We start from the raw sequence: 23434 nt of genomic DNA, 5'->3' as shown, positions 1-23434 counted from the left end.
TATCTGTAATTTAGATGCAGATCATGTTATCATCTCAGCATTGCCTAAGTAATTTTTTTAGCTTAGAATTGCTGCAAAGTTTTTTTTTTTTTTTTTTTTTTTTTTTTAATAATTACTGTTCATCTATTTCCATGATCGTGATGCCTTGCCAGCTCATCCAAAATTTTTTGGCAGTTCACTTAGGGTAATGAACCTGATTGTTTTTTGTCCAATAGCTTAATATTCTCCATTTGAGTACATAAGAAATGAACTGTCATTACTTATGTATTCAAGGTAACAAATATAACTGATCTAGTCAATATTATATAACAAATTTCAACATAATGGTAAATGTCAGCTTGTTTTAAATTAATGATCAGTACAAGTATTTTAAAATAATAACAAAATGAACACCTTTTTTTTTAAAAAAAATGGACAGCAGGATTTATTACCATCCATCATTGGTCTACACAGAGAAGAAATGATACAAAAAGCTCAGCAGTTTCTATATTATTATCTTACATAACAGCACCACTGAAGATTATGACTTCAATTATTTATACCACTAGCCCTAATCATATAAGATGAACCTCCAAAAGAAACTGGGCACCTGATGTAACAACATTAAGATTAGCACAATTATACCTGTGCTAAAACTTCCCATATAAACTACTACCTACTGAATACAAAACTTAATTTATTTTAAGACCAGTGGGGTGATGGAAAGTATACCCTAAACATGACACAGACTGAAAAAAAAAAATAAATTGACTGATTATATTCATATGAATATAATCAGTTTTGATGGTATTTATTTAGTGGAATCAGCCAACAGTTATGATTAAACACAAAGAACTTAACTTTCCAATTATGATCATATATACTGGGAATATATACATTAAATACCAAGTTATGAACATGCCAAAATAATCTGAAGTAAACATTGAACCATACAAACCTTTGATCATAAGAACTCATTACACTAGTCTGTACAAAAAATGGAAAGGAGAGGGAGGGAGATTAAGAGTGGAGTGGAGAAGGAGGGAGGGAATGATTATATTATAACTTTGTTACACAGGATCCTGCCCTGTTATACAATATAGGTTACTGGCAAGTCTAAATCTATCACAGGATGTAGCAGATCTATCAATGATAAAGCCAACTAATGCTTTTTATAACAATATCCCACATTAAAAGTTACAAATACCTTTGTGCAAAATATGAAAATTTACACAATTATAAAATATTGCAGATTGGCCTGAAAATAAATATGATTGGTTTCAGGCTTAATTACATATCAGCAGTCTCTTATGCTGATTATTTAAGCATTAACAGCAAGGTGGAATGGAAACTTCTGTAGACAGAGTTCTGGGATGGTGAACAATTCCTCCATAATGTTGCTGTCAGTGGAAGTCAGTGATCTGAGATGGGAAATGCAGTTTGGGACACAGGCAAACTGACTACTGTTTGCTATTAAGACAAAACTGTCAGTTGTGTTTTGTTCTGCTTGTAAACTTCTTCTTTCATAAGATAACACAACATCTACAATACCGGGGTCTGCCTCCTCCTGCAGATGGAGGAGGAGTAACAGGAGCAAAATAAGCATGCACCTTCAGATCAGGCAGGTGACTCTATAAAAAAAATAAAAATAATAAAAAGTTACCTAAAAATTTATAATAAAGGGTGACAGTAATACAACATAATAAACAAAAAGCATAGCTCGGTAAAACAGGGTCCAGTGCTAAACTTATTTATACTTGTTATGCAATATGCAGCAATAAATTACAGTATTTTTCTCTGATTAATCAAATATATGAGTGATCATAAAGTTCTGTGACTAGAGTATAAAAGATATACACCGATGAGCCAAAACATTATGACCACCTACCTAATATGATGTTGGTCCTCCACATGCAGCCAAAACAGCTCATACCCGGCAAGGAATGGACACTACAAGATTTCTAAATATGTCTTGTGGTATCTGGTAGCAACACATAACCAGCAGATCCTTTAACTCCTGTAAGTTCTGTGGTTGAGATGCCGCAGATTGGAGTTGCTGTTCCAACACAAACCACAGATGCTCGATGGGACTGATGTCTGGGGAATTTGGAGGCCAGGGCAATACCCGGAAGTCTTCCTCATGTTCCGCAAACCAGTCTCGAACAATCCGGGCAGCGTGGCATGGCACGTTATCCTGCTGAGAGACAGCACCGCCAGAGGGGAAGACCGTTGCCATGAAAGGGTGTACCTGGTCAGCAACACTGTTTAGGTAGGTGGTAGACATCGGAGTGCCCGGCACATGGATGACTGGACCCAGGGTAACCCAGCAGAACAGTGCCCAAAGCATGACACCGCCGCCATTGGCTTGTTTTCATCCCAGGGTGCATCCAGGCACCATCACTTCCCCAGGTAAACGATGCACACATACCCGGCCATGATTCATCGGGCCAGACATGTGAAACATGATTCATCAGGCCAGATGACCTTCTTCCAATCACTCAAGGTCCAGTTTCAATGCTTAGCATGGGCACTCGGAGCGGTCTGCAGCTATGTAGCCCCATTTTCAGCAGCGTTCGATGTACTGTGTGTTGAGACATTACTCCTGTCACCAGCATTCCAATTGCTGGTGAGTTGCGTCACAGTCGCCCTTCTGTTGCCACGTACCATTCGGGAGAGCCTTCGCTTACCTCGAGCACTGATGAGCTGTGGTCGTCTAACACCTCACCGGTGGTTCATGAGTTTTCCCCTCCTTGGACCACTTTCTGTAGGTACTAACCAGGGCTGACTGTAAGCATCCCACCAGCCGTGCCATTTCGGATATGCTCTGACCCAGTTGTCTGGCCATTACAATTTAGCCTTTGTCAAACTCGCTTAAGTCTGCTGCCTTTCCCATCTGAAGAACAAGAGTAACACTAATTAATGGAGCTCAGTATCAGGTGTTTTTTATACTGTGTCCTGGCCTGCGCACGTGCCGTAGTTTACCTGCAGTTGCTTTGATTTGCATAACGACTCGCTGGTCAATGTTTTGGCATATTGGTGTAGGTACAAAATTGTGTGTAATGTATTCACTCTGAAGTTTAACACACTTATTGTATTTAATCTGAAAAGAGTTTAATCATTCAAAAAAATAAATAAATAATATGAAAAATAAAAACATTAGGTTGGGAATCAAACCAGTCCTCTATAGCCGCTCTTTTAGCTATTCATCATCTTTAAAATGAGTCACAAAGGTGAGAATTGATTTTAAACAAACAAAAAAAAAAAAAAAAATCACATGGGACTAGATCTGGCTGTACAGGAGGGTGGTGTAATTTCTAAAATCCACATTCATGAATTTTAGGCTAAGCAACCCAGGCTTTGCACACAGGCTCATAGTCATGAGAAGCAAAGCCCGATGAGCCAACTTTACTTGTCTTTTTTTCTGAACTGTAGCTTTTAACTTTGGCATAAGGCTAACATAATATTTCCCTGTTATTGCAGTTTTAAGTGCAATGTATCCAATTAATAACAATCCGTTTGTGTTTCAGAAAGTTGAAGCCAACACTTTTTGGGTTGGGTTTGAAACTTTTTTTGGAGTTGGAGATCCCTTGTTTCCACTTGCTTTCTAATTTGGAATCAGGTTCATAAAAATGTAGCTAGTTTCAGTATTAGTCACCAAATGGGACAAAAATTTATCTGTATTAGCAATAGCTAATTTTAAATTCTCTTTTGATAACCCCACCCTCTGATGTCTGCCACGAATGGAGAGGTTTCTGGAAACCCATCTTGCACAGACTTTGCACATTCCCAAATGTGCATGTGTTAATGTTGAAATGCTTTTATGGGAAATGTTAAGTGCTTTTTTCACGTTTAGACACTTTAATTGTTATGTTTTCTAAAATTCTTCATTCAATAATGGTAACCGATTCAGGATTGATTGCTTTAGACAGCTGACCAGACCTTAGATCATTCTACACCGACTCCCACCCTCTTTCAAACACTGTCAACAATCTTGCAACAGTAACGTAACTGGGTGATACAATCTCATGGATTTATTTATCATATCTGCTCGGTCAAAAATTTGATTATTGAATGGAGCTTAACTTCCTGAATATTCATTCTTCTTCCACCTAACAACAAAATATTAAATTTTAGAAACTACATAAGATACTAACATACAATTTTTTTCATATTAATTTATAAAACTTATTTTATTTTATAAGCTATCCAAATAAAATATTGTATAATTTATTATACAATATTTTATTTTATTTTATGAAAAGATAAATCTTTATTATCCATACCACATAAGAAATCCAGATTGTTTTTTTATTATCAGAAGTTAATTTTTAACTTAATGCAAATACATATCAGATCAGCCTGTTATGCTAAACACGAGCAGAGACACCTAATGCCAACTTTTAAGTACATATGAATTGGTCCATAATTGAAAATAACAAATGGCTGTATTTGAAAAATAATAAAAACTTCACTAAATACTGGAAATACGAACTGGAAGACAATATTATTAGAAAACTTTCAACTAAACTGGAGGAGTTAGCAAGTATGGATGGGTATCGTTTTATTATAATCTCAGCTGAGTTATCTCCTGACTGATGAACATCTTTAAGAAGTTTCAATTTCTCAAACAAAAATTTTTTTGTCATCACAAATCTGATTCACAGACTTAAAGCTTAATCTTATATACTCCTGATCAACTTTAGCAATTTCACAAGAAGTCAATTTTTGAAAATAAACTGCATGTGAGTGAAACAGATGTACTAAATATTGTGTACATATAATACACTGAGTGGCCCCCCTCTGTTAATTACACCTACCTTAAAAATAAGTAGGTCCCCTTTAGTTCCAGAACAGCCTGGATTCACGATGCCATGGACTCAATGAGCTCAGCTGAAAAGCATGCCACAGGGATGCCAGTCCATGTTGATTCAACTGCTTCCCACAGTTGTTGCAAATCTCTACTCTAAACTGGTTGTGAAGAGCTCATTCAATTCAGTTCAATTCATCCAGCAGATGCTTAACAGAATTGAGATGTGGTAACCCAGAAGGCCATCACAGTAAGATGAAAAGTCACTCACATTCCTGGAATCAGTTATGTTCAATTCTGCCCCTGTGACATGGCACATTAACCTGTCAGAAGAACCTATTCTCAGATGGATAAGCTGTGACCATAAAGGGATGTGTCTGGTTGGAAACAATTTCCAGATAACCTGTAGCATTGAAATGTTGCTCCACTAACATCTAGAAGATCCAATGTGCACCAGCACCGCAAAAACATGCCCCATACCATTAAGAATGCCACTGCCACCAGCCTGCATTGTTGATAATTGGCAAGATGGGTCTATAAACTCATGCTCTTTTCATCTATTCTGCTCCTTCCATCAAAATGAAACAGTGGGACTCAAAACTTCACTAGACCAAGCAATATTTTCCCAATCCTCCACTGTCCAGTAATGGTGTTCCTGAGCCTTCTGTCACCATACCTTCTTGATTTTGCTGACAGAATTGGAACCCATTTTGACTGTAGGTTGCATACCAATATGTTACCACTAAATTGGTATCTAATTCTGGTATTACTTCTACCTAGGTGTAGTACTTTGCATTTATTAATCTTAAACATCAATTGTCATTTCTTAGCCCATCTACCTAATTTCTCTAGCTCTTGTTGTGTTAGCATTAGTATAGGCATACGATGCAAGAAAGGTTTATACAGCATCAGCCAAAAAAAAAAAAAAAAAACCCCTTCCCATTTCACCCATCCATTCATTCCAAATGTTTGTCTAGTTCTGCCTTGAATTTATTTAAGCTATCAACTTCCACAACGACAGATGGAAATTTGTTCCAGCAATCAACTACCCGCTGGCTAAAGGCAAATTTCTGCACAACTATCCGACAACTGTCTTTCCTCAATTTCAGTTTATGTCCCCTCAGGTTTATAATCTGAGCAATCTAATTGCATTAGCATACCCTCAATCCTGTCATTAACCACCCTGCTAACATTAATATTATTAGCTAACTGGTGGTGTTATGCCTTCAATAATATTGCTAATAAATTCTGAAAACAGTAAGGGGATCCAATACTGAACCATGAGGAACTCTACTAATAAAATTAGTTCAAGACGGTCAACAGTTATTAATAATCCAGTCTCTTGTCACTCAAGCATTCTTTTATCCATAGCAGTAACCTATCCCTAATGCCACATTGCTCCAATTTGTATAGCAGTTTCTCATGTAGAACAGTATCAAAAAGTGTACAGAAATATAAGTACGTATATGACATTAAAATTACTTTATGCATTCAGTTCCTTTGTGACTATGTCAGAGTTGTTGATCAGATTGGTCAGAAGATTTTTCTTTAATAAATCCATGCTATGATTGTCATATAACTCATTCCTGTGAAAATGATCCTTCACTACTACCGGAGAGATAATTCACATCCCCCTCACCCCCAAATCCAAAGATGCTCTCATAATTATGGCCACAAGTTTGCTTACCTCCTTTGTTGGACAGACTGGACAGATTCTGTCAGCCTCAGATGCCTTATTTAGGCTTAACTTCAATTTTTTTTCCACTTTCCTCTCAGTTATCACAAAATCATTCACCTCCCAGTTATAACTTGGTATGGTTCTAGTATACCCATCCCTAAAAACCTTTTTAGGTGTGAATGTAGTTGCAAAATATTTATTCAGTTTGTCACTCAGTTTATTCATTCAGTTTGTCACTCAGTTTATTCATAATGTTTATTCATTCAGTTAAACAGGATCATTAATAGTTATGCCATACATATCTAATAGGTCAAAGTGGTTCATCCCTTTCCTTCTAGTGTTAGCATAGGTAAAGAATTCTTTACATTCTTAACCAAGGATTTCTCATAATCTACCTTAACTTGCCTAATACCCTTAGTGACCTGACTGCAAACTAGTTTTTACCCGCTGTAAGTTTCCATGTCCCCAGCTAATTCATAATCATCTCACACATTTCTACTCTCTGCCAACTAGTCTCATCAGTTCATCTGACATCCATTTAGGTCTAGATCTTGAACAATATCTCTTAGTTGGTGTAAAGCTTAGTATCTTCCATGTTTACTTCCTTTTTTAGAATTTGCAGTTATTAACATCAGTTAGTCTCTCTAAAAAGAATTTAAAACTAAAACCGCTGCAGACTTTTCAAAAACAGAATTCTCTTCCCATTACACTTGACAGTAGCTACATCTTTAAATTAATCTCACATCAACGTGGTCAGTGCCACTTAGTTGTGCCTTTATCTGAAGACTGTTAATCAGTTCAAAGTGAAATGATGCACAAGAATCCTTAGTTCTATGAATTATAATTCTCAGTACCTTGATTACTCATTCTATAAACCCGAATTCCATTGAACAATCTAGAAAACAAACAAATAGTGACTATGGAAAAAGAACAGGCCACAATTAAAAATGTGGCAATTTTTGGTCCTTGTTTATAATATTTAAGTGAATGTGCTAGAATAAAATTAAATTCTTATAACTGTTTCTATAACTTGCTTTCCAAGTATAGCTCACTCACGCTCTCTCTCTCTCTCTCTCTCTCTCTCTCTGTCCTTTACCTCAAAGAGCCATAATATTTTAAAAGTTATGTGATAAACTTCATATTTCACACTGAAAAAAAATTTAAAATAAAGAAATTTTAAAATTTTCTTTATTTTAAATATGGTGATTTGTTCTTGCATGTTTGAAAGATCTTATGGGTCAGCACATTGCAATCAACATATTTTTCCCCTCTACAAACCATGAATTCTCACTATGAAGTTAAAATAAAATTCGGTATATTATGTAAAAACTATTTTTGTTTATGATTAATAAGTAATACTCAAGATGACTTCAAAATCAATCGATGGCTTAGTTAGGAAAAATAAGTTCCTTGCAGAGTTTTTATGAATAGATTTTAAAGATAATCCTTAAAATTTCACAACACATCATAATTTCTACTTATACAGGTTTTTGTGTTTTTTCATAATACATATGCCTTACTACAATTTAGGGCAGCAGCAGCTAGGATGCTGATCTGTTTTATTGCCTGCAAATAATGTTTGCATGTGCTCATAGATGGCAGTAAAGTTTAGTGTTAACGTGTTCAACCTTACCTGTTTGCCTCCCACCTCTTTTTCAGTAACAAAAACAGATCAATTGTAGTGCAAGTACATGTACAGTTTATCTGCATATCTATTGCATATTCTTTGTTTCTTTGGTGTTTTGCTTAGCATTGTATTTATTAAAATGTTTTAGCAGAAGCAAAGGAAGTGTCTGAATCACTTTGACAATTTCTATTAATGTGTGGACAGTTTACAACAAAAACTCAGAGGAAGAAAATCCCAATGTGCATATTCTTTATACTTTGGTTGCAGGATTGGTAATCAGGACAAAACTTGGGCTCCACATATGTGCTGTATGTAACTAACTGGGAAAGTAAAAAATATGCCTTTTGCTGTTCCTATGGTGTGATCAGAACTATGCAATCACATTCATTGCTATTTCTGCATGGCAAAAATATCAAAGATATCCAGAAAAGCAAGCACAGCATCAAATATTCTAATGTATCATCTGCAAGAAGAGTTGTTCTACATAATGAAGACTGGCCAATACGAGATCCATAAAAAATGGAAGCAGCAATGAATATAGCAAGGATTCTTTTGTTAGACTTTGATAGACAGTCCATTTCAGCAGATGTGGACTATCAACTATAAAATTATAATGCACCACACTTAATTAAGCAAGAATAATTTTGTGATTTAAACTTATCTAAAATGCAAGCAGAACACCTTAGTTCTAGGTTACAGTGTAAGTTACTTGAAGCAGGAACTAAAATTACAGTACAGTCAGTCCTCGTATAGCACGATAGTTGTGTTCCTAGAAACCCTCGTGCAATGCAAAATCATGCAATATAAACAACAGGCCCTATGGGAAAAATAGGGTTAGGTGCCGACCACCCAAGATTGAACACACATTTGTAACCAAAACATTACCAAACACAATAAATAATCGTAATAAAATACATTACATATTTTATTACGACTATTACATAATAAAATATTGCTAATGCTTTTGCTTCTATCGTAAGCAAACTTGTTTTTTGTTTGATTTTCTATCCAAACAGATGACAGCCGTTCCATCTCTTCCAATTCTTTGTGTCTTAATCTAATGGATTTTAATTACACTTTGAGTTGTTCCTGCTATGGAAGTTGTTTTTATTTTCTCTGCATTCTTTGTAATTCTCGGCGTTGCCTCATTTAGGCCTGTAGCACGTGCAATATCACATGGTCTTTCATTTTGCTCAAAGCGTTTCACAATTTCATATTTTTTTCTCTATCGACAGAGGCCGACTGGCCATAAGCCTTACCAAGAAACCCCGGAGGCCGGTGTGATTTTGGCCATAAACCATAGTATGAGGCCACTATAAATTTTCCCAGGTAAGAATTTTTGACCCAGTCCGCCTCTGTTTATCGATATTGCTTTTGTTTTTCTCTGTGAATCTGCAGTGTCTTCACCAGGATGCTTCCTTTTCTTACCTTTTAAGTATTTTAATCATTTTTAGGGAATAAAGCACAATTACAAAACGAGGAGGCACGCTTGATACACATAAACAAAGCTGCACACATGCAGCAACTGAATAAACAACACCGTAAAGGCAGAGATTAACACCTCACATTTTACTAAAGCACGTTTCTAGGGGTTACTACCATAAAACAATAAAAACAATTTCCAGTTGCATTTCTGCTAGTGGAATCTGTTATAAACTGGTAGTAAACTGGATCTAATTGCATTTGCGATTATACCGATAGCTGGAATTGTGTTGCTTTTTATGTTATTATGGTGAAATGTGTTTCCCCTTCACTGATATAAAAAACATAAATACAATTTCAGAATCTTCTCTTCATTCCTATCGTGCTGCGTTCGGTTGAGGTGATTCTGCATTTGACTGCCATTTCTTGTAAACACAAAGCGAATCGCACATAAGCGAATTCGGTTCGTGTTATATAAGATATCGTTCCCCTATTTATGAATCGTGTACGATTGAAATTCATGTTGTGTAAACACGTGTTATTCGAGGACTGAATGTATATCGAAAACATCCGAATATTTTCAAAATATTTCAGTATGGAAGATGATATGTTTCTGTAAAGATATTAGTGGTCTTCTGAACGAACTGCACATCAAACAATCCTAATGAATGGCATATATTTACTGATGCCCCAAAATAAAATTTAAAAGCAGTTGCCCTGCACAATGGAAATGCATTCTCATTACTTCCCCTAATTATGCTGCTGACTTGAAAGAAACATACAAAAGTATGTCCAAGATAGAGTGTAGAAAAGAAAATATTGTTTTCTATGTTAGTGCAATAACTGCAAATCAGAAAAACATTATATTGTGCAGCAGTGGGAAAAGTGGGAGGAATTTTTACCATTGGTTGAAACAACTACCGTTTGGATTAATAATATATAAAGCTTGGATTAATGAATTTTGTTAAGGCTCTGGATAAAGAAGGAAGTGGAATCTTTGCATCTGTTAATGGCAGCATTTCCCTTAATAGATGAAAAACTAAAGAGGGAATTTTCATTAGACCTCAAAATAAAGAAATGCCTCAAAGATAATGAATATGAAACAAAACTATTGAACTAGAAGTTTGGAATTTAAAACAGCTGTTGATAGATTTCTCAAAAGGTAATTATGAACCTTTGGTGTCAACTTTACTTCAGTGTTATAGAGATAAGGGTTGCAGAATAATGTTTTCGAAAATTCATTTTCTTCATTCCCATTTCAGATTTTTCACTCAAATAGGAGATGTAAGTGATGATTATGGGTAACATTTTTGTCAAATTATATCCATGATGGAAAAATGGTACCAAGGTTGCTGAGATACTGTCACGATAGGAGATTACTGGTGATTTAAGAGGGAAAGCAAAATGGACTATAAAGAAAAACTTTGAATGGCAATCATTTCGAAGGTCAAAATATGTACAGTATCTTGTGTCTGGGTAAAGTATTTTAAAAATGAATAAGAATCATTTTTAAGATATACATATTGATATTTAAAATTGGTTGTTTATTAAGTTAATAAAATTTCAGTATCTTTCACTGTAGATGTGATAGAAACATAATTTTGATATTTTTGGAATCAGCAGCTAAATTTCCTTTATAATACGCAAATTTTCATAATGGAGAAATGAAAAATTTATTTTATTTTATTTTATTTTTTGGCCAGTATAATCAATAACAGATTAAGTTTAATCACTTTCAAGCAAAGCTGTTCACCAATAAAATATTTACCCGAAGTCTACGAATGCCTGATCTTGTGATAAGCTGACAGTCATATAATTCAATACGCTGTAAACTGTGACATGTAATCAAGTGATCTAGGGAAGCATCAGTGATGAGAGGACAATTATCCAACTCCAGCACACTGAGATGTTCTGAGGAACAGGCACTTGTACCAAGGTGACGAATACCTTCATCTGTAATCAGTTCACAGTGGGACAAACTCTGAAAAGAGAAATAAGGGCTAAGCACACTTCATTGAATATGAAAATTAAGATTAAAAAAAGTTGACTCAGAGCAATTTAGTTTTTGCAAATATTGAGCAAAAATTACATCCTGGTATAGTGCAGTGAACTATCCAATATTCATTGGATAGTTCACTGCACTATAAGCTATAAGCTACTCATCAGCATGAATATTATAAAAATATATCACATATAATCAACTTTCCCTGGTTAAGTCAATATGATATAAGACTAAGATGCATTAAGGACTTATGCCTCAGGCTGCAAGATAATCAGAGTACGTAGAAGTTAGTGCAAATGCATCAATATCAGTACACAGCTAAACTCTGAATTAGCAAATTTTTACAAAGGTGGCATCATTTAAGTTATATCTCATATTGTGAATACCTTCACAATGAGTTGCCATGATATTGCACTACTTCGAATAAGTACTGCTTCACCAAAGGAAAAGACTGTTGTTACTTATTCTCAGCGGATATCGCCACCCAGACGGCACTGTTTCAGGGCTATTTGGCCCTACTTCGGTGGATGGGTACCCACCCACCCACCGAAGAAGGGCCAGGATGGTAATGATGTATACCAGGATGTAATGATGGCAAAATGGTTATGAAGTATAACTCCACAATATGAGAGATGTCTGATGGTGTATAAAATGAATTAAGACTAAGATGCATTAAGGGCTTATGCCTCAGGCTGCAAGAGAATTAGACTACATACAAGTTAGTGCAAATGCATCACATTAGTACACAGCTAAACTCTGAATTAGCAAAATTTTGCAAAGGCGGCATTGTTTAAGTTATATCTCATATTGTGAATACCTTCACAACAAGTTGCCATTAGGTATTCACAATATAAGATATAACTTAAACAGACACCCCTCCATGGATGGGGAAGCAGGTCCAATGCATACGATGTATCGCAGAACCTGCTATAAATATGCACACTGGGCTTCGAACAGACAATTACAAAAGTGAACATGCAAGATGACATGTTCAACATAGTTAACAGACTTCCAATGTGGAATAATAGTAGGATGCACATAAGCAAGCATTCTGTTTTTTTTTTTTTTTTGATTTGGTAGTTGTTGGCGCATCGGCTTCTGTGGCCATATTGCACCTCCCAAGGTTTTTGCAGTACTTTGATCCAAGCCCGAGGCGGGAATCGAACCCGCGACCTTTGGGTTGCCGGGCAGGTACTTTACCCACTCGGCTAGCCCGGTCGGCGCAAGCATTCTGTATGAGACATTGCAGTCACTCTGGGGATCCCTAGGTCAACAGTTAGTGATGTCATGTGAAAATGGAGGAGGAATGTGACTGAGTCTGCCAAAAAAATCGCCTGGTAAACTCCAGAATTGTGCACGCAAATCATAATTTGCCATTGTCTCAAGTCAAACAAAACCTTTGTGAGAGTATTGGGACTAATTTCAGCGCTAGATATGGACACTCCATGATATGGGTTACAACGGTTGTGCAGCTATTCACAAACCACTGATCACCTCAACAAATGCCAGATGCCAGTTAACATGGTGTAATGAGCATGAATCCCGAACTGTAGAGTGGTGGAAAACAGTCCTAAGGACAAACAAGTCGAGGTTTGCATTCTACCAGTCTGATGGCTGTTCCAGGGTGTAGCATTTGCCAGGGGAACAGTTTCTTCCTAATTGTAATCTCCCAACAATGAAGTTTGGTGGAGGCAGTGTCATGGTATGAGCTGCTTTTCATGGTTTTGCTTGGGCCCATTAGTCGTTATCGACAAAACCATGAATGCTATGCAATACCAGGAACATCCTGGACAATTATGCACTTCCAACGTTATGGCAATACTTCGAGGAAGACCCATACCTGTATCAGCAAGACAAATTGCCATGCCATACTGCATTGGTCATAATAGAGTGGTATGAGGAGATGGGTATGGAAAAGCACTCTGATCTGAACCCTATCAAGCATCTTTGTGGGATATACTGGATTGTTGGGTACGTGCACATTGAGATCAACCAAAGAACAAGGCCAAACTGGTGGCTGCGTTAAAGGCTGAGTGTAGGAACATATCACCTGACATTTATAAAAAGCTGGATGAGAGTATACTGTGAAGAGCAAAGGATGTCATAAAAGCAAAAGGTTTCAGCACAAAATATTAAATAACATAATATTAATATCCAGACACCTGCATTCTTTTGTCTAAAGGGTGTCTGGATATTAATTATAGGGCAGTGTATATAATCACACACAACTTTATTAAAAAGATAATACTTCACTACCTAGGATGTAGCAATAAAATTTATCATCACAGCTAATTTAACTGCTCTCAATTATTTGTGGAAAATTTAGAATTTGAATATTGACAAGGTAAAATTATATAGTACTGAATTCAGGAAATTGGAAATTAGAAAATGGCCACAAGTTATGGCCTGCTTTGGTGAGTCTTTTCCTTGTGGCTTGAACAGTAATGTAGATAACAGGAACTTATGTCTTAAACTGAATGGTAACCCCCAAGGCAGAATGTACTGGGTTCCACAGGAGCTAGTTGTCATTAGTGACTATTGTCGGGGAATTGGGAAATATATTGTACAAAAAGGATAGGTGGAATAGGACAGGGTATGTTTGCCACGGGCAAAAGTTGACACCTCTGTAGAGCAGATATCATATTTTACGGGCACAAAAGGTGATACTGTTGTACACTTTGGCACTAATGGCATTAAGAGTAGGAGATCTGTGGACTTATTAACAAGTTCAGGTCAATGTTTAAAAAAGTAACGAGTTAGGGTTAAATTTGAAAGTGTCTGCACTTTTGCCCAGACATAAGAGGGAGTATATGAGGAGAGCCTTGTAAATCAATTCAGCCCTGGAGAGATTGTGCAAGGCTCGTGGGGTAAAATTTTTCTCGGCATTGTCTGTGCTTGTTAACAGGAGAGACTGTTTTTATAGGAATGGGATACACTTAGAAAGGATGCAAGAATATTTGATGATGCTATTGAGGCAGTGTTAAGTGGGTCAGCAAACTGCTAGCTTGGGGGATATATAGCCTAATAGAATAACAATAGCTGCAGGCACAGGTAAAAGTGCATCTTACATTGCTTCTACTGGAATAAGTAACAGCCTGAAAAGCAAGGTAACAGGGATTTCAAGGACTGCTGGGAGACATCATGGAACAAGTAAATACATGGGCTGTATAAGGGTAACTAAGAATACGAACAGGTGCATATATACTTGCATGTACACCAATGCTAGCAACATAGTAAATAAATTTGATGAATTTGAAGTGCTGGTCAAGGCATCGAGATATCAGAGGTGGTATCACAGATATACCGAATGCAGAATTTGAATATGGGGAGTACAATGTGTACAGAAAGGACAAACATGATAGGAAGGGAGGAGGGATTATGCTGTTAGTTAAGAAACAGAAAAACTAAGGCAGTGCATCGAGTTGACACAGGTGGCCAGTGCGATGTTCAGTCAGTTTGGTGTGACATAAGCACTGGGAAAGCAAAAATGAGAGTAGGAGTGTGTTTATAGGCCTAATCAATCTGATGAGTACAACGAACAACTGTACAAAGAAACAGAGTGGGCCAGTAAATCAGAATGTCCTATAATGGGCAATTTTAACTTTTCAAATATTGATTGAATTTGTGGGTCAGTGACTCACACACTAGCAAGACCTTTGTGGATTTATTGGATGACTGCTTTCTACAGCAGCAAGTTCAAGAGGCAACCAGAGGGAGTAATACTCTTGATCTGATTATCAGCAATGATTATTCATGCATTAAGAATCTGCAGATAAATGAACCACTAGGTGGTAGTGATCACAGCATACTGATATGGGATTTACCTAAAGGTGTAACTACCATCAGGAGTAGAGGGATGGGTTTTTGCTTTTGTAAATGTGATTACAGTGGTCTCAGACAGTTTTTAAATTCCATACAGTGGGACTAACTGATGATGTTACCAACAGAAAATTACAAATGGGAAGCATTCAAGGAATTAATCATGGGAGCTACTAGGCTCTCCAGACCAACTAAGAAATACTGTTCAAGGTTTAGGCACAAATGACTAAACCTTGAACTAATGAGACTCGTGGCAGAGAAGAAAAGTGCATGGGATGCATATAAATTATCTTCTACTGTTACTGCAATCAAGTAACAACGGAAGTTAGGCAAGCGAAGGCAGATTACGAGAAATCTTTGGCAAAGGATGCAAAGAAAAACAGCTAAGACTTCTCTACTTATGTAAACTCCAGAAGGAAGAGGATGAATCAGATCGGGCCATTTGATATCAATGGTTCAAGCATTGGTGATCCTGATCAGTTAGCTGACAAACCAAATGAGTATTTTGCATCTTTACATATGAGGAATTCTGCAGAGAAGTGGAGGCCATCAAACTAACAGGGAGCTAAATGATTTTGTAATAACAGAGAAGAAAGTGGAAGAGAAATTGTTGATGTTATACATAAGAAAGGCAACTGGAATAAATGGAATCTATCCAATTATATTAGGGGAGGCAGCAGAGGAAGTAAGCAAACCCTTAGCCATAATTATGAGAGCATTATTGGATTCAGGGTAGGTCCCCATGGGCTGGCAACGTGTGAATGTATCCCCAATTCACAAAGGGGGAATCAAAGGGTGAAATGAGTAATTACAGACCTGTTAACTTCCATTCCAGGGAAAATAATGGAGTCAGTGGTTAAAAAAGTAATGCAGTATCATTTAGACAAGACTGCGGTTATAGTTTAGACACAGCATGGATTTGGTAAGGGGAAATCTTTTCTAACCATTTTGATTGGATACTACGATGTGGTTTGGTTATGTTTTGATTTTACTGGCACAAAAACGACTGCGGTTATACTGTGCCAAGAAAACTACGACGATGTGGTCACAAAGAAACTGGATGCAAAAAATAATTTGGATATCACATACTTTGATTTCAAGAAAGCTTTTGATACTGCAGCAGATAAAAAATATTGTTGTACAAATTGGAGCAGTATGGAATTAAGGGTAAGTTGCTGCTAGTGGTAATCAATGTACACTGCTCTATATGGACTACTGTTATTAGTGGAGTAGTCTCCCGGGTACTAATATACCTTCTTCAATATCAACAGTGGAGTAGTCTCCAGTGTTGATATTGAAGAAGGTATATCAGGCTTAATGCCTAAGTTTTCAGATGCTACAAAGGTTCGCAGGGTGTTAACAACAATACTGAAGGTATGCTGCCGCAACAAGAACTATAAAAATTAGGTAGATGGGCTGAGAAATGGCAATTGAAGTTTACCCATGACAAATGCAAGATATGGGGAGCAGTAATCCCAGTGTAACATACCAACCATGTAGTAGCACACTTAGGGTAGTAGAAAACGAAAAGGACCTGGAGTGAATTGTGCAGTTAGATATGAAGTTCTCTGAGCAATGCAGAAAGACTTCCAGGACAGTGCATGGGGTTTTGTCAATGATATATAGTAATTTTGCTAACAGGAATAAGGAGATGTTTATCCCATTGTATAAGGCAATGGTTAGGCTACATCTTGAGTCAGTGGCATATCCAGGTATCATTGTCGGGGGAGGGGGGCATGGCAACCAGGCTCGAGTTATTTTTTAGAATGCTTCCTGTGTTCTTTTTCTTTAATTTCAAATTTTTGGTAAAGGGAGGGTATATGCCCCTATGCCCACCCCTGAATATGCCATCTTGAGTACTGCATACAGGTCTAGCAGTCCCTCATTTTAGGAATAATGAAGAGCTGCTGGAATAGGTAGAGAGAAGGGCAATGAGATTGGTGAGGAGAACAAAGGAGGTGCTCTTACCAAGAAAGGCTTCAGTTCTTCTGTAAATTGCAGTGTCTGGACATTAGGCACTTGCAAGGTGACCTTATTAGGGTGTTTAAGGTTTTGAGTGACTTGATCAAACTCCATGCTGATGGGATTCTTCCTCTTGTTCATACTATGCACATGTGGTGGCATAAATTGAAACTGAGGAAGGATGGTTGCAGAAAAGATGTGCAGAACATTTGCCTTCAGCAAATGGGTGGTTGATTGCTGGGAAAAGCTTCCATCCACTGTTGTGGAAGTTTTAATAAAATCAGGGAAGAAGAAGACAAACTAAAGGGGATGAATAAGTGAAATGGGATTTTTTTTTTTTTTTTTTGGCTGATGCTGTATAAGGTTGCTGCTTTCTTGCATCATTTGCTACTATTAATACTAATAAGAATTTTATTCTATTACATCAATTTTTTATAGAAAATTTATTTCAGCAGAGCGCTTTGTTTTACAAAAAAAAAAAAAAAAGTGAATCATAATTGTTTTTTATCTCTACTAATATACAGCTCACATTTCTTTGGTAAGACTCAGAAATCTTTAGGTAATGCAAAACTAGTAATTAGTAGTTATTATTCTACTAATATAGTAATTATTCATAATTTTAATGTGAATTAAGCTAATTACTATATTAGAATAAAAGGAAAACTTGATATACCTATTTAAAATGTTTCACCTACCAGTTTCTCCAACCGAGGACAACCAGCAGCTAAATAGCACAGTGTATTATCTGTAATCTTCAGGAGAGAAAAACAAAATTATGGAATATTTTTATATTTGTATTATCAGTTTATTTGTATACAATTCTATGTAACAGCACTTATAAACAGAGCAAAAATTATTTAGCCAGTTATGTATGGGAAAGAAAAATTTATGTTTTAAGAAAGTGATGGCTAATGTCCCATGTTTACTCATATAATTCTTGAAAATATGGAGTTCATGCAACTTAATTTTTTGTATGAAATAAAAATAAACCTATAAATATTACATGCATTATATTTTTGTTTCATTCCAATTTTTTGGATTCACATCTAGTGGTGGGTGGAGATGTGGATGATTTTCCAAGCTAGTCTATTCACTCTATCCTAACAAATTAACATCACTGAAAATGTTTCTTACATTTTAAAATTGTACTATTTATATCTTTTTCAGGAGTTTTCCTAATATTGCTTGTCCTCTGCAAAAAGTTTATTTTTTTCTTTTGTGGAACTTATGTGTAAAAATTGAAAACTAGACAACTTTTAAATATGAATTCATTTAATTTTTTTTATTTTATAGTCCAACATCATTTGAGATGCCACAGATTATTTTCAAAATCAAAAATAATTGGCTTGTGGTTTGAAATTACCATCTGCTTTCCATTTGAAATATGTATCTACTGTTCCTCTTTGAAGTTTCCATCTTTTTTTTTTATTTTTCATTAGTTTTTTTTTTCTTCTTTTAATGCAATACCATCTATTTCTGCAGTAGTCCCATCTATCATCTCTATAGCTGTTTCTGCATCACAGGATTTAAATGCAACTGGATGCAAATTCCAGAAAATTTTGACTTTTAAAAGCCCACACTGCATTCAAATAAAATGAGGCCAAAAAGGCCATATGTATAAAGGCATACTCCAATGAATGATAACAGAAAACTTTATACATAGACATCTATGTCTATTTGATTGGATACCATGATGTGGTTACAAAGGAACTGGATGCAAAAAAGTTTAATATCATATACTTGGATTTCATGAAAGCTTTTGACACTGTTGTGCATGGAAGACTACTGTACAAACTGGAGCAGTATGGTATTAAGGACAAGTTGTTACAACAGATAAAAGGGCGGTTGAGTGGCAGAAGACACAGTGGAAATCAATGGACGCTGCTCTTCATGAACTAATGTTATTAGTGGGAGACTCCACTAATAACATTATTAATATTGAAGTTTACAGATGATACAAAGGTTGGCAGGGTTGTAAATGACAGTAATGGCAGTGTGCTACTGCAACAGGATCTAGAAATGTTGGGCAGATAGGCTGAGAAGTGGCAACTGAAGTTTAACATTGACAAATGCAAAGTACTGTATATGGGTAGAAGTAACCCCAGAGAAACTTACCAACTGTGTGGTACTACACTTAGGGTGGTAGATAATGAAAAAGAACCTGGGAGTAATTGTGCAGTCAGAAATGAAATTTTCAGAGCAATGCAGACAGGCTGCCAGAGCAGGTCATGGGGTGTTGCAGCAATTTTGCTAGTAAGGAAAAGGAGGTGATTAACCCTTTGTATAAGGCAATAGTCAGGCCCTGAGTATTGTGTACAGGTCTGGAAGCCTCATTTTAGGAAGGATGTAGAATTGCTTGAGTGAGTAAAGATAAAGGCAACAAGGTTGGTGAAGGGAACGAAGGAGTGGTCTTACCAAGAAAGGCTTAAGTGCTGCAAATTGCAGTGTCTGGAGACTAGATAACTGCGGCATGATCAGATCGAGTTGTATAACGCCTTGAATGGGTTCAGCAGGCTCAAATCTGATGGGATTCTTCCTCTTGCTCAGATTACGAACCCGAGGAGACAAATTGTAACTGAGGAAAGACAGTTGTAGAATAGCTGTGCGGAAATTTGTCTTTAGCCAGCAGGTAGTTGATAGCTGGAACAAACTTCTATCTGTTGTTGTGTAAGTTGATAGTTTAAATAAATTCAAGGAGGAACTGGACAAACGTTTAGAGGGAATGAATGTGTGAAATTATTTTTTTTTTCCTTTTTTGGCTGATGCTATATGAGCTTGCTTTCTTGCATCATATCCTGTACTATTACTATTTCTAGTGGGCTCACTCTTGAAAAATTATGTATGAGGTCTGATCAAAGTTGGGAGGGGGAAATGTCTCACTGGTTTGAGCTACTTCCCATTTCTCCACCAAAGCAGTAATGAACGGGAGTGTGCGTGTGAGTACCGTGGTGAACATGTGCTGAAAGGTGCTCCTGAAATATAGCAGTTTTAAATGGTTTTGTAAAGCTATTCAATGGTGACTTTTCATCTGCCAGGGACTAAACTCACAGAGGATCTCTAGATCTAGACATGCTGCATTGGGTCGTCAGATTCAGGTGATTTTTATCGTTGTTTCCACCTCTGACAAAGAAAGTCACTCTCGCCACTCCAGTTGTGGACAAGGTCAGCGCAACCCCCTGCTGATTGTCTCCTGCTCCCTGCTCAATGCTAGCTGCCCCAGGGCACACCTTCAAAGTGACCTTCTTACAGTTTACTCAGTTTAATGTAGAAACGCGGAAGGCATTTTAATTTTTCATCAACCTTGTTAAGCCCGTTTTGACATTACATTACATTACATTTCAGTTTATTCAGCATGGGCGAAAATGTAGTGTGTACCGGATGTCTCAAGCAAGCAGATTTTCTATTTGTATGTTCTTCCTGTAAGCAGGTATGCCTCTGCAGACCTTGTAGTTGTAGCCCATATTTGGATGTCAAGAAGCTTGCAAAGAAGATTAAACTTACCTGGAAATGTGATGCCTGTAAAACGATCAATAATGACAACAATAAAGTTGACACAGTGCATCCCACCTTTTACAGAAAACATTTGGAACAGACTGATACCATTGGTTGTGGTGAGCTGAGAACCCTTGTAAACCCAATGCAAGTTGCAGTTACTGAATTGGTATCCGGACTAGGTCAGTTAAAAGATGCTCACATCCATCTGACACAGGATATTGTCGCAAAACTCGAACATCAGCATAAAATGACAACGGAAAGTAATTCCACCGTCATGAATGTATTTGTCAGCAGTTTCGAAATTGTGATGTTAAGAGTCACCTTCACTAAAAACGAAGTAACTAACCTCCAGAAGACCTCATCTGACGTCATTTTGAAATGGAATTCGACTTTAGTATGATGAAAGCGAACCTCGCAGAACTGCATGATAATGTCACATTATTGCACCGATGTAACAAGGACATCAAGCTTATTTTTCTAGACATCTACAATAAAATCGAACTGAATAAGTCCAAGGATTCTAGAGAGCTTACCAACCTTCTCAACGTGCAGGACCTTATTAAGATTTATAAAGGTTATGAAAAGACCAATATCGTGTTAATTTGTCCTGAGTGTAAAAGGAAATCTAGTCACATTCCTTCCCCTAAAAATCCCAGAAGAAGCGATTCCACTGAGGCCTTGACTGACATCGCTTATCAGGCTCAATCCACTTGTCTCCAACAGCCCTCTTCAACAGGCAAGAATGAACAGTTCTTCCCAGGTAAATAAATCATTCTCGATTACAAGAAAAGACAACTGATGAATGTCATCCCCCACTCAAGAAAAATGAACTGCACCCCCCACCCAGAATCAATACCGAGCAATTTAAGGAACAAATGTTGGGAGTGAATAAGAGTTTTCAACGCAATGATCGATTTTTCCCCTCTGGAGAACCAGCATCTGAACTCCTAACCTCCTCACATCAATCACAGAAGGACAGCACCATCCATTCTCTCCCGTCTCAGAAACAAAACTATTCCATCCAAGACTCAAAATTAAGCCGATATTGCTACATTTGCATATGTCCTTAAATCTAATCATTCAACCGTCCGGACACCTTGGAAGAATGCCCTTAGCTTATGGATCAGGCCGCACGCTCTGGAGAAAGAAGAGCAACCAATTCCCAGGATGCAACTTCTACAATCTGAGGCACCGGAGCCTCTCTATCAACCAAATCGCATCCCGAAATTTCTGCACCACAGCAAATCATCCCGAAATTATTCATCGCGCTGCCACATTGAAGAAACAACCAAACCAGGACATCCAAAATTTCCTAAGAAGATGTTGCCTTTCAACGGGAAGCATAAATGCACAAAAAACTCAGTAACCGCACCAGAAAAGCCAAACTACCACAGGTGGGACTGCTAACTCAACAAAAATACATGTGATTCCACTGAAAATCTCTTCACATGAAAAATCAGTTTTCATCTCCAGGCTTTCTCCACAGACAACTGTTGAACAGATGTGGTCTTATCTGTTGTTGTTATTTGGTTTTTAGGAGCATTAGCAACTAAGGCCATATTGCTCCGGGGATATGCGGTGGTCATTCCCTGACCTTTCCGCATCCTCCGTATTTGGTGGTCATGGGCTCGAACCCTGGTCTAATCAAGAAGCGTGTGCTATGCACTGCTGCTCCTGCCCACCTGGCAACGGAGGCACCTGGTCTTATCTGAATGAAGACTTAGATATAAACAGAGAATTTACCAGGCTCACCAGCAAACTATGCATCATTCAAAATCACCACAGCAGAATCTAACTATAAACTACTCAGCCTTGCATCACCTTGGCCTGCAGGGGCACTTGTGAAACACTTCTATACTTCAAAGAATACCTCTACCAGGATGCGGTATCCTGAACGGATTGAAACCACGAATAATGAAAGGAAAACCTGACTCAGACCCGCCATCAAGTCTAAGTTTGGGGAGAAACATTCAGGTTATACTGAACAGGACCATCTTAAAGGTCCAAAGAGTCTCACAGAAGCTTGCCAGCGACATGATCACCTGCCACCAATGCCCGAGGGAGGACATATGACGATTGATGTGATCACTACCTCCAGAACGAATCATAGACGATTGGTGAAGGCCATCAGAGCTCCAACAAGGACATACATCATCCAAACTTCTTTAATGTGCACAATTTTCTATCAAAATGCTAGAAGCCTGAGAAATAAACTTCAGACAATGGAAATTCTCCTGTCAAGGTTGTATGACATCATTTGTATCACAGAGACATAGCTATCCCCCAATGAAGAGGACCTCGCATTCTCTCAATCTGCTTGCTTGCAAGGCATTTTTGCCTCCAGGGAATGGACGACTGGTGGTGGTGTAGGCATTCTCTTCAACACACAAAAATTCACACCGACTAGCTCAGCCACTCTAAAAACAGAACTGTTTGAAGCTGCAAGAGCCTCACTCAGCATCCACATCTAAGTAATGTTGCTTTGGGGGTGGCATTAATCAATGCCACCCCCAAAGCAACATTACTTGTGTGTGGAGACTAATATTAGCTCAGGTCAACACAGTCTTCACAGATTGTTATCTTCTAATCTGGCTGCAGTAGGTCTGACCCTCCAGAATTTTTTCTCTACCAGAGGCACTAACC

General features: G+C 37.4%; 1 protein-coding gene across 1 annotated transcript in view; it reads right to left on the bottom strand.

Annotated features, from left to right (window-relative positions):
* Positions 1 to 482: 482 nt before the first annotated feature.
* The window catches only part of LOC150089868 (F-box/LRR-repeat protein 20), a 168365-nt gene continuing 145413 nt past the window's right edge, over positions 483 to 23434 (bottom strand). Inside the window, exons 16-18 of the mRNA XM_090389682.1 lie at positions 17992 to 18048; positions 11282 to 11494; positions 483 to 1610 (exon numbers count right to left, since the gene is read on the bottom strand). Coding sequence (XP_090245808.1) covers positions 1503 to 1610; positions 11282 to 11494; positions 17992 to 18048 — 378 coding nt within the window. The 3' untranslated portion in view covers positions 483 to 1502. The remainder of the gene's footprint in view (positions 1611 to 11281; positions 11495 to 17991; positions 18049 to 23434) is intronic.

Source organism: Mastigoproctus giganteus, chromosome 2 (assembly GCF_048544385.1).
Source record: "Mastigoproctus giganteus isolate SK-2022 chromosome 2, ASM4854438v1, whole genome shotgun sequence".
Classification (NCBI taxonomy): Eukaryota; Metazoa; Arthropoda; class Arachnida; order Uropygi; family Thelyphonidae; genus Mastigoproctus; species Mastigoproctus giganteus.
Note: the sequence above shows the minus strand (reverse complement) of the source record. Positions and strands in the feature narration are given on the sequence as shown.